Source organism: Eurosta solidaginis, chromosome 4, assembly GCF_040869045.1.
Source record: "Eurosta solidaginis isolate ZX-2024a chromosome 4, ASM4086904v1, whole genome shotgun sequence".
NCBI classification, from domain to species: domain Eukaryota; kingdom Metazoa; phylum Arthropoda; class Insecta; order Diptera; family Tephritidae; genus Eurosta; species Eurosta solidaginis.
The window spans coordinates 99,392,364-99,407,977 of NC_090322.1; the positions used below are offsets into that span (position 1 = coordinate 99,392,364).

General features: G+C 38.6%; 1 protein-coding gene and 1 pseudogene across 3 annotated transcripts; one reads left to right on the forward strand and one right to left on the reverse strand.

Moving 5' to 3' along the window:
* Nucleotides 1-362: 362 nt before the first annotated feature.
* Nucleotides 363-11,664, forward strand: LOC137248620 (protein claret segregational-like; annotated as a pseudogene).
* Nucleotides 10,963-14,952, reverse strand: LOC137250072 (uncharacterized). 3 transcript variants are annotated; one of them, XM_067782313.1, is made up of 5 exons: nucleotides 14,355-14,952; nucleotides 14,113-14,240; nucleotides 13,362-14,026; nucleotides 13,137-13,258; nucleotides 10,963-13,045 (listed from the first exon to the last, which is right to left on the reverse strand). In XM_067782313.1, exons 3-5 carry the CDS (start codon nucleotides 13,669-13,671, stop codon nucleotides 12,923-12,925), a joined length of 555 nt encoding a protein of 184 aa, XP_067638414.1. In that variant the 5' UTR covers nucleotides 13,672-14,026; nucleotides 14,113-14,240; nucleotides 14,355-14,952; the 3' UTR covers nucleotides 10,963-12,922. The 3 variants fall into 3 exon arrangements, with proteins under 3 accessions (XP_067638414.1, XP_067638413.1, XP_067638412.1); XM_067782312.1 differs by having other exon boundaries at nucleotides 13,362-13,858; nucleotides 13,921-14,240; XM_067782311.1 differs by having other exon boundaries at nucleotides 13,362-14,240; nucleotides 14,355-14,503; nucleotides 14,567-14,584.
* Nucleotides 14,953-15,614: the final 662 nt, after the last annotated feature.

The window sequence follows — 15,614 nt, forward strand, 5'->3', positions numbered from 1 at the left end:
ATGCAGCGCAAAAATAATATTTGGGCACAAATAGGAAGTGAAATTGGGGCAGATGTTAGGTATACAGTGTAATTTAAATACAAAAAAGGAAGAAATTTTGTGAACCCACAGAGTGAAATTATTTCACGCAATTTTACTGCAGCAGGAAGCTAAAGGTTTATCAAAAACGGTTTCCATAAGTGCAATCCGATATTTCTCTGGTACTTGAGGTGCAGATGCTCAATGGTTTCCAAAATAATCTATGAAGTGGCGAAGTATTTATTTTAATAAACGTTTAGTGAACCCCGGAATAAACGCTGAAACACTTGTATTATTTGCCTGTCTATAGATTAAACTCGTACCTATCCACACTCAACATAAACATGCCTGATGTTTGTCTCGCATGTGGAGAATCACCGCACCAATCACTGGATACTTTTCAGCCTTTGGTTCGTGATTTAACAAGTTTACCAAATAGTTTCCAACGAAGAGGTATGCAAACAACATTTTATATTTTGAGAACTAATAACTACATTAGCTGTATTTCGTTGCAAACTATTACAATTAAAACACTAGCTAGCTTACCGAATTGTATGGAAAGCAACAAAAAAATTATCGAATTGAGTTGGCTAAGCGCTTTCAGTTGAAACCACTTAGGTAATTGTCGACCTGATTGATAGTGTTGTATAGTGTTGCATATTCAAAAAGAGGGCACTATTGTGAACGAGCGAATGAAATGAACATACGAATGTGCAGATAAACGTCAATAACAAAATAAAGTGAAACAAAATGGAGCAAACCTAAGTAAATATGCCCTAGAGTTTTTTATAAAAAAATATTAAATTAGCAATTGTTTTATAGATTTCAGGAAAAAAACGGATAAAGTGGAGTCGGGAACAAACCGCAGGATCCTTGAGATGCTACCTTGCACGGAAGGAAGAGTTCCTGCATCCAACAAAAAGAGGTCTGCCTTCTGAACGCATACAAAGCAGCAAAAGAAAACAACCGCAGAACTGGCGCTACTCCATGCTTTACTCCATATAGGGAAATTATGGACGGGATATTTGGGAAAAGCCCAAAAATTTCTAATACCCACACCGTCCACGTTGGCTGCAGGCCGGTTGAAAAATTGCAACTACCACTATCATCAATGTGTCAGTCATCGGTAGTTTCACCATCGCCTCCCTCATCAACGCCAGCAGTACTGACAGTGTTGGTGCCATCGCCATCACCTTCTCCATCAGCAATACTATCACCAACACACACAGCTTCACCAATAATGCCATCACCAACGCAAACACCTTCACCGATCATGCCATCATCAACGCAAACACCTCCACCAATTGCATCGCCATCGCCATTGCCATCTGCGTCAGCTAATACATCATCACGCAAAAAGCGTTCCGCACGGGAGCTGTACTATGAAAAAAAATTTGAGCTGAAGAAAAGAATGGCAGAAGAAAAAGTGAAATCGCGAGACGAATCCCTGCAGTACTTCAAAGAGTTGGTGAGGAAAAAATTTGAAAAGGATACGCAGATGGAGCAGAAGAAATTGGAATTAATGGAAAAATGGGTGAATAAGTGAGAATCTCGAAAACGATATGATATGTCTACATTGAACCTTCTAGGTCATTTTCTGCAATCCACCCGCTTTGTAAATTTTTAACATTATTTCTAATTTCGTTTATTTTATTTCTTTCGATTTGTATTCGAATTTATAAAGAAATTTGTGTGATAGGTTTGACACGACTTTGTTCCGAATCAAAATCGGTTATCGTAATAACATGTACAAATACGTAATAAAGTCGATATAAACTTAAGCTCACCATCTTACGCAAAATTGGTATTCGAAATACGCATCTTCAGTAAAATTTAAAAATAAGTCACTAAGAATTTTTAGATTATTTCTGAGTATACAGTTTTTTCAGATGAGTTGAGTATATTCTTTTGAACTTATTCTCTTTATAGGGAAGAAATTGCTCCAGCTGAGTGGACAAAAAAGGTGTCAAAAAAAGTAGACTTTTTTTGCATTAGGACTAACAATTTGTCATACTTAAATTCATCAAATAAATACAAAACTGCAAACTCAGAAGAATTATAAAAATTCTTAGCAACAAATTTTAAATTTAACTGAGGATTCGTGTCTAGAATTCGAATTTTGCGTAAGATCCATGAGCTTTCGTTTATATCCATTTTATGACGTATGTGTTTGTACATGTTTTTATAAAAAAGTAAAGTTAGGTGAAAACCGCAAAAGTCATCCGTTTAAAAAAAAACTCTTAACTTTAGTTTTTGCAATTTTTTGAAAACGTTTTTCAATGCTTGGTTTTGCAATTTTCACCTGTATTCGATTTTTCTCATATCGGCAAACAATTTTCAAATCAAACATTATTTATTAACTTTGAACGTTACTGAAAAAATCGATTTTCAATAGGTCAGATGGGACTAATTAATAGTTAAGGAATATTAACTTGAATGGATTAACTTTAATAAATCTATATAAAATGTTTTAGAGTTCTGACTCTTTTTAATTTAGGGTGCTATATATACTGAAAATCGAATGATTGAAGATTTCAACTCAGTTAGTCTAAGGTTGTAAGACCTACACATAATCTTCGACACTTTACAGCCCCGCGCATCTCAGCACAGTGTGCCACAGACCCTTCTCCTTCCACTACTTTGGAACCGCCATTTGAGCACCCTTGCGCCAACCGTTCACCTCTATTGTGGCCTTAAGATCTCCCTTGAAGCGCAGATAGGGAATCAGGTAGTCTGTTCGTCTTGTGGTTGATGACGCTATACTACTATGGCCGTATGGTCGGCGCTCAAGCTACCCCGAGGCACCGAGCCTGGTTGGAATGTAAATGCTATGAGAAAGAGAGGGCGATAAGCCCCACGTACACCCCAGCATTCTTTTACATGCATAAAAAGCCGTTGAGGCCTTCTCACGCTCTCCTCGACGTTGAGCTTCCATGACAGCTTACTGTCTAGGATGATTCCTAGATATTTTGTGCAAGGTTTCTATTGTAGGGTCACCACTCCCTACTTAGACCTGGTCCAATTTAGGACCTTGTACCTCTTTGTAAACAAGACCATATCCGTCTTTTTCTCGTTAGCTTTCAGCCAGAAATGAGATACCCAGGTATGAATATCCCAAAGCGCCCTATCCATCAAAGAGCTAATCGTTGGAAGGCAGTTTCCATCTATGATAATTCCAACGCCATCTGCATTTGCCGTTAGTTTTACGAGTCCCTCATCGAATCGTATAAAGCACCTTGGTAATGTGGGGAATTTTCTGGCATCCTATTATACTCACAAGCATTAAAAATAAATAAATTTAGGGCGCGATATCCTCCGAAGAGATCTAAGGCCGAGCTTCTCTTCCAATTTGCGTCGTGCTCCTCTTGATTTTCCCTACAAATTGGCCGGACGGGACCTACATGTTTTATGCCAACTCCGAACGGTATCTGCAAGGCAGATGCGTTTTCACTGAGAGCTTTTCATGGCAGAAGTACACTCGGAGCGATTGCCAAACACTGCCGAGGAGCGACCCCGCTTAGAAAAATTTTCTTCTAATTGAAAAACCTTATTTCTAAAATTTTGATGTTGCCTTGCCCGGGGTGTGAACCCAGGGCATACGGTGTGGTAGGTGGAGCATGCTACCATCACACCACGGTGGCGTCCAGGCATTGGTCGAAGGAAAATGAACGTGTTATCTTCAGATTTTTATAATAATTTATTCTTCCAAGTCAAAAGGTTATTATAAATTAAATTGTGTTGCCTTAAATAATTAAAAAGATTTTCCCTTCTATCTAAGTTGGAATTGGAATTCGACTCCTCTATTTCCTCTTCAATCTCAAAGGAAGCTGCATCGTCCATTTCATTTTCTTCAGCGTCACACAAATCGTCATGGGTGATGCAAGTGTTATGCAAAACAGACGCACTGACAAGGATGTTGGTATTCGTCTGCAAATCTGTTTGTTCTGTAAACTTCATAAGTATTCGGAAACGTCCTTTAAAAAGTCCAAACGTATTTTCAACAACCATTCGCGTTGAAGAATGGATTTCGTTAAATTTTCGCAGACTTTAAGTCAAATTTCCGTAGTCCTTATATGGAGACACCAACCAATTCGTCGTCGGATAAGCCGAGGCCCCAATTATAAAATATGAACCTGCAAACATTTGTTCGTGTTGTCTGTCGGCATCGTTAAAGAGTTAGGATCTTCTCAAAACTCTGTAGTCATGAAATGACCCAGGCTCGCCACAGGTTACATCAATAAACTTTTTATCGGCATCCACTACAGCTTGCAGCACTATACTATAGGTTTTTTTTACGATTGAAGTACATTTCTTTTTGAATCTTCGGGCCTTTAATACCAATGTGCGTACAGTCTATATCTCCAGTAACACCAGGGATACGTTGTTTTTGGTAAAACTTTTCAGTCGTTTTTTGTAGCTGAATCCCTTCTGGCCACTTGATATATTCATCACTAATAGATACCAAATAGCGAGAATCGCGTTGGACAACGGACCATGCGCTTGATGTGGCTACACGAAACAAATTCCCTAGTTGGCGAGATGTCACGCTGTTGCTAATATACCATATATACAAGAAAATGGATTTCTTGGGTGTGATACGTGATCTTCCAACACCAGACTGGTCAGCAACAAAAGAAGATGTGGAATACCTCGCTAGAGAAATCAAATATTTTTTTAGTTTATAAATGTATTTACTAATTAATAAAGCTTTTGTTATTACTGGTAAGATACACCACTGTTTCACGCTTGAGTCTCATGTGCGCTTTGAAGTCCATCCCGCTCATCGCATCAAGCGTGCCTTTGAAGTTGTTACACCTCTCATGCTGTTCATTTTCGCTTTCCGAATCTTCAGAGGATGAACTGGAGCTAGCATATACGGCCTCCAATATTTCTTTCACCACTTCGCATACATCATTTTGCTGGCCAACGGGCAGGGAAACAAATTAGACAATAAATAAACACTCTTTATTTAATATTTACAATTAAATACAAATATTTACCAATGAATCAACAGGATTACTCATTTTTTCGTTTTTCTTTTAAAATTTTCACAAACACAACATTTATTTTGACACCTGACACCAGCGTTGTGAAGCAACATAATAAAATTGTTTAGTAGTTGGAGCTTTTTTTTTGAGCTCGCGTAATAAAAAAAAACCCCTATTGTAATATACAATTTCCTCTTGAAGAACGTGCCGGATCACTAGACATCGTTCGATCGCAATCTGCATGTCACACTGGCATGGCGCGTGCCAATAAGGGAAACAAGACCAAGGAAATGACCAGAAACGACGCTTGCTCCCATACCTGCCAAGACAACACGCTATGCATATACAGGTGCCTCTACAAATGCCACAACAGAAATTCATTCTGTATTCAACTCAAATGTTACAGTTAATAGACCACCACGTATAGGTAATGTAACACCTTCCACCACAGTATCTTCAAAAAGGCAATTACCAACACGACCTCAAATTGGAGCAGGAGTACTGGTAGTCGTACCGTATGCGCTGTTATGACGAATACCACGGCGACAATGACAACAGCAACGAAAGTTGCCACCCATAACAAAAAAGCTACATCCAGTAGCGCCAGTTCCTCATTATCAACCACAGGTGCTGGAAAACCAATTAATAAACGTATACCGCCTTATGATTTTTAGGCGCGTTATAATGATTTATTTGATAAACATAAAATTCTTAAAGCAAAACAAGAAGAGAAATGTGAGCAAATGGGTTCGTTAGATGGACTACCAGAACAGCTTGAAGAATCACAGGATCAGTTATATAAAACCAAAGAAGAACTAAAAAACCTTTGCACTGAGCGTGATTGTTTAAATCAGCAACTGAAATCCTTAAATATAAAATTTGATTCCATTACGGGCTCATTTGTGAAGACTAAGGAAGAATTGGAGTTTATAATGCATAAACATAAGGTCGATATATTTGCATGCAAAGTTGGAATACTTAAAAAATACTCTAATTTGTTTGTTTTTTCTTATAGATTCTAAAAGAAGCCCACGATACACTTAGCCATGAAGTACTACAGCTACGCGAACGATCCACACGTTTAACAACCGAAAATGAATTGTTACATGAAGATTTGACTGCCTGCAAGGAGCAACTGTTTCATGCAAACTTGGAACGTAAAGGATTACATAACACTATAATGGATTTGCGTGGCAATATTCGCGTGTTCTTTCGTGTAAAGCCGCCATTAGATTTTGAAGAAGATAAAGTACTCTGCGGATGGAATTATATTGATGAATCCACAGTTGAAATACAAAACTACGTTAAGAATAAATACACAAATTTCGTGGTGGAAACTGCGCGCACCCACGGAATTGTAGAATAGATTTAGGCGGGAAAAAGAAAGGAAAATAAAAACACAAAAAATTTCGTATTAGTAAACAAAAGTACAATGGTTTTTATTAAATGGATTGAAATACAACAAGTGTTAAGGAAGCTTTAACAAATGTCGTGAGAATATATGTACTTTGAAAATATTGGAAAGTATTTGAGAATATGAACACTTACGTGGCGTGAGATAACGTGTACCTTCGCTGGCTGCTGGATTCAAAGAGGACGAGCCTCTTTGCGACATAAACCGATGAACCCACGATACAGCACCTTCGTTGGCTGATACTTCACAACAAATAGCTTGCTTAAATGAAACTGATTTTCAAAATAATACTGCTATTGCTCGCTAGATAGCGTCTTAAATTCAACTGATTGTGTGCCTCAACTGTTGCTGCTTTTATAGTGTTTGGTTTCCTCGTTGACAGTTCTAGGCGGTTCTGTTCTAGAATTTACTAGTTAGTTATCAACTATAAAATTACTCAGTTATAACTATGTTTATAGCTTCTCATATGCGCGTGTACACATATGTGGCTGATACTTGCACAAATCATTGCCTGCTTTTGGGAGCATCTCAGATAAGATATATGCATGTGTTTGTGCTTCTCTCTCCGCTGTGTGGACATACATATGTGTAGACATAATGATTGATTCGTTTATGTAGATACATAATGATTGATTTATGGATGTGCATACAAGTCACTCTTCGCATCGGCTTAGAGGTGACAGTATCCCTTAGCGTTGCTAATATTATAAATAAATAATAAACTGCCCTCCACCTAAGTCTGATCGTCCCGATCAGACAAATCTCTCGATCTAAACGCTGCTAGCATCTCCAAATGTACCACTCTTCTATTTCGTTGTTACCCAATGGTGTGTATGCGGTACATGTTATCGCTGATCTTCTTCACAACTCTGTACGGGCCTTCCAAACTGCACCGATATTTGGATGGAACACGTTTCTGCCGGTGAGGGTTGTATAGCAGTACCAAATCTCCCTTCCAGAAACCTTCAGAATTAAAGTTCTTGTCATGCCAGTGTTTCATCTTACTACTCATTACCCTGGGCCGTTCCCTCACACTCTGTTCTTTGGCCAATGAACTACTTCGTAGAGCTTGCGCTTGACGGATTTGTTTTGCATAATCAGTATCGTTCCGACGCTTCACAACAGTAGTGTGCCCTGGCTTGAAACCACACTTTCATTCTTTCTGCGACATTCTTTCCTTCGTTTTAGTGCGTCCGTAGGGGCTTTTCAATGCCAGTATTTCTCTCACAGGTACCTTCGGTTTTGATTATTTTGGCCCATTTGTTCCATCAACCTTTGCTCGATCTACTTTCCTTGACTTTCGTGGTCTCTGTCGAATCTCTTCCACCAGTACTCGCTTACTTCTGAACCCTTTTTCCAAACTGAAGTTAAGTGGCACATCCTGGTTCTCATAACGCATCACCCTTCTCTGCATATCGATCTTGATGTCATGGTCAACCAAGAAGTCCACTCCCAATATGACTTCATCAACAATCTCTGCAACAATGAATTTCTGTAGAACCATGACCTTCCCAATTAAGACTTCACATACCACTTCTCCCTGGACTTGGTTACACTCGCCAGTAATCGTACGCAATCTTGCTCCAGGTAATGGCTTTACTCTGCTGTTGAGCAAATCGGATCGGATTAAAGAATGAGATGCGCCCGTATCTACAGTCAGTACACGATCCTTGCCATCCCCATTTCCTTTGACGGTAAGACTGCTCGATTTCCTTCCAGTTTGCGAGATAGGTATCACACGACATTCAATAGCTGGGGCAAGTTCTCGATCTTTACATTTAACTCGCCCTTGCTTATCTCCTCCAGCTTTGCGTTTACGATCAGCCAAGTTGGAACTACCATGACCGGTGCTGCAATGACGTGCAATGTGACTTGGGTTACCGCACTTGAATATAATACTTTTAGTGCTTCCAAAATTGTATCTACGCAATCTGGCCTTTCCACTTCCACGCGATGAGCTTTGTATGCGGGCTTACTCAAAAGTGACGCTGTTTCCTGGGTCAGTGCATGGGATACCGTTTCAGCAAATGTTGGCTTTGGGTTCGCATATGTAGCTCGTTTCGTTTCGGCATCCCCTATTCCATTTATAAAGCTCTGAATTTTAACCCTCTCGGTGTATTCCACGGGTGCGTCTGCATTTGCGAGATGAGCCAATCTTTCAACATCCGACGCAAACTCCTGCAAAGTCTCATTCTCCTTTTGATAACGATTTTGCAACTCAATTTGATATACCTGTTTCCTTTGCTCGCTTCCGTAACGTCTCTCTAGAGCGCTCATGAATGTTTCATAGTTGTTCCGTTCGTACTCTGGAATTGTCTGTAAGATTTCAGCTGCAGGCCGTTTCAATGCCACGAACAGTGCTGCAACTTTATCTTCAGCATTCCAGTTGTTCACTGCTGACGTCTTCTCAAATTGAAGATTGAATACCTCGAAAGGAACAGAGCCGTCAAAAGATGGAGTTTTTACCTTCGGATTGCTCGCTGGAACAGCTGGGCGATTTAGTTGTAACGGTTGCATAAGACATTTCAACGCTTCTATCTCGGCATCAATTTTGTCCTCGAGTTGTAAAATTTTTGCATCGTGTCTTCCAGTTTCCTAAAGGGCTGCGATGATACCTGTTCCGAAATTTTTGTCGACATTCCAGATATACGTGCCTCTTGCGCTTCCAGTTGAGATGACATACATATATGTATTCTGTTCTTCCAATTGAGATGATATTTGCGACGCCATTTCTGAAGTGCGTGCCTCCTGTGACTACAGCTGAGACGCCATTGTCGATGTTTGTGCAGATATTGTGCTCATCACTGTCTGCGGTTTTTCGTTTTTTTCCGCCATTTTTGTTGTTGTTTTGTCGCTATCATAATGAAAGACATAATCCTCAGCATTGATTCCTTCAAATACCATATCTACACTTAGTCGTCTTTGTAGCTGGGATTTATCGCCAAAAGTAGTCAATCCACGGACTTCCAACTCTTCCTTCAATTGCCGGATCGTCAATTAACTCAACTTTGCCATGTCCAAGTTGTATTCGAAGTCTTCGGAATTTTTCAACAATTCCTCTTCTGACACGAATTGTAACGAATTTACTGCAAATCCTCTTATTCGCAACCTTCTACTAACGTTCTCATCGCTAAACTGTTGAATAAATAAATATTTAATAAGGCAAAATGGCCTTTTTTAAAGTACGTCACAATAACACTGATACTTCACAACCAATAGCTTGCTTAAATGAAACTGATTTTCAAAATAATACAGCTATTGCTCGCTAGATAGCGTTTTAAATCCAACTGATTGTCGTGCCTCAACTGTTGCTGCTTTTATAGTTTTTGGTTTCCTCGTTGACATTTCTAGGCGTTTCTGTTCTAGAATTTACTAGTTAGTTATCAGCTATAAATTTACTCAGCTATAACTACGTTTATAGCTTCTCATATGCGCGTGTACATATATGTGACTGATACTTGCACAAATCATTGCCTGCTTTTGGGAGCATCTCAGATAAGATATATGCATGTGTTTGTGCTTCTCTCTCCGCTGTGTGTACGTACATATGTGTAGACATAATGATTGATTCGTTTATGTAGATACATAATGATTGATTTATGGATGTGCATAGAAGTCACTCTTAGCATCGGCTTAGAGATGATAGTATCCCTTAGTACTACCACTTACAGATGCTTGTGTGTATTAGTGATCACAAGCATATGTGGGTGGCAGTAAACGATGGAAGAAAATTATGTTACGAGGGGGAGGGGAGATATATTTAGGCCAGTGGCCTAAACAATAAAGGTGGAGTGCACACTTTCTTCTTTGATCAACTCTTCCATCCTAATTCAAAACAGGAGGATATTTTCGAGATGGTTTCACCTTTAATACAATCTGCCTTGGATGGTTAGAATATTTGTATATTTGCTTATTGAAAAAACGGCAGTGGAAAAACATATACAATGGACGGTGCGCCGACAAATGCTGGAGTGATTCCACGCACAGCCGACTTACTTTTCGATTCCATTAAAAATTATAAATGTCTTGGTTGGGAATATGAAATACGTGTAACATTTTTGGAAATCTATAACTAAGTCATATATGATTTGCTGAGCAACGAACAGAAAGATATGGAAATATGCATGGCTAAACATAATAGGAACGATATATATGTGTCAAATATAACTCAGGAGACTGTAACCTCTGCTTCACGTTTACGCGATTTGATGCATGTGGCAAAAATGAATCGTGCCACGGCTTCAACAGCAGGCAATAAACGTTCATCACGTTCTCGTGCTGTTACAAAAATTGAACTTATTGGTTTTCCTGCCGAGAAAAATGAGACATCAGTCGGAACAACAAATCTTGTAAATTTAGCTGGCTCTGAGTCACCCAAAACTAGTACACGTATGAACGAAACTAAAAATAAAAAATCGTTCACTATCGGAGCTCACAAATATTATATTAGCATTATTTCAAAAACAGGATCATATACCATATCGCAATTCCAAATTAACGCATTTATTAATGCCTTCACCCAATACCCAATAGAAAAGTATGGTACTTTATACTCTTATAGTCCGTTTAATTAGCTAAGGAGTACTCCTTGCGGAAATGTGGTCCAATTTACATTGCGATGTCCTAGGAGAGTACCACCAACTCCCGCTTTCGCTGGGTTTCTGAGTACTCCATGGAATACCTACGGGTGATTAGATACTCCCATCATACTTCCTAGTAAATACTTCATAGAGTACACACAAGCAAAACGAGAACTGCAGTAGGTGATCTTCTAAATACTCCAAATATGCTGAAAATGGAACATAAAATTGCACGGAGTACTCGCGATTTTTGCAGGGTAGGAGAGGACCACATACTCCGGCTTTCACTGTGTGTGTGTGGACCACATTCTTTACGGAAGAGTAGATACTTCCAAAATATTCCCATGGAGTACTCATAAGCAAAGCGAGAGCTGGAGAAGGTGGTCGTTAAAATACTCCAATCGTCAAAAATGGAACACAAGACCCAAAAATTTTGGCGGAGACAATATACATCGGAAGAATTACACCATCCACCTATTCAACTGTTCGACTGATAATACATTCGTATCTCTGTATATGTATGTATATGATTAATAAATACATTCTACAATAATATATATGTAACGGTATTTAAAAGGGAGAAGACACTTTAATTACATTTTCGTTTGGTATACATATTTTGTTTGCTTTTTATTAAAAAGTTTTACAGGTTAAGTTGACAAATTTCACACCTTAAAAAGGCCATACAATTATTCATTTTTTCAATCTTTGAATAAATTAAGGGTAAAAGTTTCATAGTATGCGAATGGTTGGTGTTTTCTTTATTGGAGTTGTTCATTGTAAAACTTACTATGGAGTTGTTGTTGTATTAACAGTGTTTAATGTTAAATGGCACGAATGAGGCATTTAAAATACATATACAAGTATAGTTTTGCATATATGTAGTATGTATCTATAGAAGTGCCTCTTAACGTATTTTGTTACAGTATTTGCTCATTTTGGTAGGTGCCAATTATATAGAAACTAAAATATAAGTAAAAATGCCAAACTTTATGATAAAATATTCAAGATCTTTCTTCTTTGCTTGTTTTTAAAGTAATTATGCTTACATTGAATAATGCTACATACACAAATGTGTTGTTCAATACAAGTATTCTTTTATAAAGTAAATTATCAAGAATGCAAAATTTGGAATACATTTGGGTAATTCTTTAATTTAGCTCACAACTGCTAAAACTCGACCAAAAATATCGGAAGAAGTGTCAAAAGACGCATTTTTATCCCAGGACCACGAATCCGAAAGTGGAAATTCAAAATTCTGTCAAAAGATATTTCCAAAAAACCGAAAAATGTCACCGGAGCGCTCCGAAACCGGGTTGGGATCCATAGTATTTTTGCGCAGAACACCTTTCTGCATTGGCGGCCTTCGGCCGCGCTCATAAAAAATTACCCTGTGTGGGTCCAACGCCGGTTTGGAGACCAAAACTATATCCGCGCAAAACACGTTTACCCACAGTTTTTCTTGTAGGTACAACAAAATCATCAAAATTACAACAAGCACATGAAAATTTTCAATTTTGTTTGCAAATATCTCGGATTCGCGATCCTGGGTCCAAAGGGCGTTTTTTGACACCTCTCCCGATATTTTTGGTCGAGTTTTAGTAGTTGTGAGCTAAAGTAAGGAATTACCTACATTTGTTAGTTCGTTTTTTCCCGGCTTTCTTCTTTTTCAAAATTTGGACACTTGTGGAATGCTTAAATTTAATTAAAAACAAAAAAATGCGTATAAAATAAATATATATGTATAACGATGCACTCAACAAACAAAGTGTATATATAAATTCAAATAAAACTGTTTAAACTGTTATATGTCATTGTTATACACATTTGCTTCTGTGCAGTCGTAATACATATTTATGTTGTAAGTTAACTTTTTACATGTGACGAGTGTTGCCCAAATTAATGCCCGGTTGATTGGCACCCTAATTCGAGCTATATTGTAGTGAGATGACATTTTGTCCGGCACGCAGTTGTTCTTCGGAGAAATTGCGTACATTTTTGTCAGCCTCCTTGGGCCCGATTGATGGTTTACCAAAGTTGTGTGCCTGAAAATGTTGCATATAAAATTATTTATTAGTTAAGATATAACAACAAAAATAGTTAATGTAATTTTTATTTAAATTGTTTTGTTATTACCTTGCGGCATAATGATTGCAGGCAAATGACAACAGGAATCAAATTTTGCCTTTCCCATAGATCAACACAATGGAAGGTTTCTTGTGTGGGTACACCAAAGTTTTGAGCGCAGGACAAGAAAGCTGAAAGGGAGAGGACACAGTTTTATATTAATCAAAGTGTAGAATAAAAGATAATTTCATATAAAACATAAAAAGTGCACATAAGCAGTATATATAATAATACCTCTTGCATTCCTTTCTATGTTTTCTGCTTCCACTTCCGATACGATGGCAAAAATTTTGCCTTTCGCCTTCAACTGCAAGTCCTGGGGTAATGCCGCCATGGAGTCCGCCATCGCATTGAAAAACGAGTGTATTGGACTTGCAGTGGTTGTTTGTGGTAGGTTGTTTTGCCGAGTGGTCAGGAAGGATCGCAAAACGTTTGCCACGGAAGGCTGTGAGGGCTGAACTCGTTTCCTGCCACTATTGCTCCTGGGCTTTGATTTGGAAGTGGAAGGCTGGGGTGAACTTTCTCTCTCGGCCGTATGTTCCATGCATTCCCCCTGTTAATCGTCACGGACGTTGCCATTGGCGGATTCTGCTGGAATCTGCAAATTACTCACAGTCGCCCTATCCTGAATATATGGGCGAAGGAATTCCATTTGGCGCTCATACCACATTTTACTGATGGAGGCACCATCTCCACTTCTATTTTTTCGCTTTCTTATATTGCGAGAGTAGCTTTAGAGATAAATGTTTTGCCTAATTTCGGATCATTGCTCCTACTCATAATGATTAATCACCTTATTGTTACCATAAGCCTTTCCTCGGGACATATTGCTCTTCTGAAAAGCGTGTCTTCCTTCTTAATATGGGACTGCATTATAGCCAACAACTCGGAAAACTTCTCTGTGGACATGCGAAAATACGTATGAAACCTGACGCCATCCTTCTTTAGCCTCGTCAAAAGAGTATGTAACGCGCCTTCTGCATACCTTGAAAATGGGATATCATGAACCCACATCCTTTTTCGCTTTCTCTGCTTCCCTTCCTGTGTTTTTTCCTCCTCTTCGCATAAAAATGCAACTACCACGGCTTCAAACTCGATATCATCCATTTTACCCTATTGTCAAAAAGGGTTTCGATAATTTCATGAATAAGAACAATGAACCATCAAATATTCATTAGAACAAATAAAACTCAATCTAATACATAGATAACAACAAATAACACTTACAGATACGCCGGTTGCTTATTTGGTGGAAAATATGTACGTGGATTCGATACCTAGCATGTACAAAATTTCTGTATGAATAAAATTTCTTCGTGGGTGAGGCTTCCAATGCCTCGCTGTTTATGCGCTGTATACGGGAATTCCAGTTGGTGCTACAATATGAAATAAATAATGTATAACAGGAAATGGTAATAATAGATTGCATTAATCTTAACACATGAACTATCAGCTCATCGTGTTCATGGCCATGGTAGATCGCGGTGTTTATAAATTTATCAGGAGAACTCCCTCTAACATGAGGTTCCAATGTAGATTTCATATTAATTGGATCGCTATACAGCCAAATACCTAATTCTGATTTAGTTTTTGTTTAGATATATTGGCAGGATGTTTTAAATAATTTTTTTACAAAACAGCTCCAGATGCACAAATTTTTATAGTTTGGTAGGTACGTCCGATTGTGTACAGTACAAATATCTCAAGTGAGTAATAGCTCGCTGATGCCCAACATGGCCTGGACTTATTGAAATGGTATAAAATATGTTATTTTACAAATTTATTGAAACACGTGTTTACACAAAGTAAAAATTATTTTCGTCGGAACGTGTCGCGTTACTGTCGCTTAGTGTGCATTGACAAATTTTGTCGGAACGTGTCGTGCTGGTGTCGGTACATGTCGGGTCGTATAATGTGCATGAACCTTAAACCTGCCAATATCAATGATGCGGTAACTTCGTCATCAATATTCAAACCCATGGTACAATTAAGCTAAGGCCACACTGAGCTGCACTACACTGCGCTTCAAAATATTATTTGCATGTATTCTTATGGAACAATTCACACCTAGCGGCAGCAGCACTACCCGACGCGGCCATGAGCGGCAATGTTGATCAAATAGGCAAAAAAGTGAAGCGCCGCTGCCGCTACATGTCGCGCCGCTAAGTGTGCACGCACCTTTACCAGGTACCCTACATGACAGGTACCCGTTACCTAATCGATTACTTAATCGTTACCAATAACTTGGTCACTAATTATCGTCTTAATGACTTTTACATTGCTGTCGGGAAAAAGGTAACCCATGCGCTCTCTCAAAAAAGTGTACGTGTGACTCGCTTTCTCGCTCTTACCTATTGTGTTTTCGACATTCCTTCTCGCTCGATGTTGTTTACATTTTTAAGTTACTTCATTAGGTATGTTTTCGTTATCGCTAACCAAAACATATGCAACAACAACAACACGGGTAACTGGCCTATCGGTTACCCG

What these genes read in the sequence shown, in the direction of transcription:
- LOC137250072 (XM_067782313.1), bottom strand. Translation starts at nt 13,671, where the DNA reads ATGGAACATACGGCCGAGAGAGAAAGTTCACCCCAGCCTTCCACTTCC. An exon ending in CATAGAAAGGAATGCAAGAG is followed by an intron (nt 13,259 to 13,361) that starts GTATTATTATAT and finishes TCTCCCTTTCAG; the next exon opens with CTTTCTTGTCCTGCGCTCAA. An exon ending in TGCAATCATTATGCCGCAAG is followed by an intron (nt 13,046 to 13,136) that starts GTAATAACAAAA and finishes CAACATTTTCAG; the next exon opens with GCACACAACTTTGGTAAACC.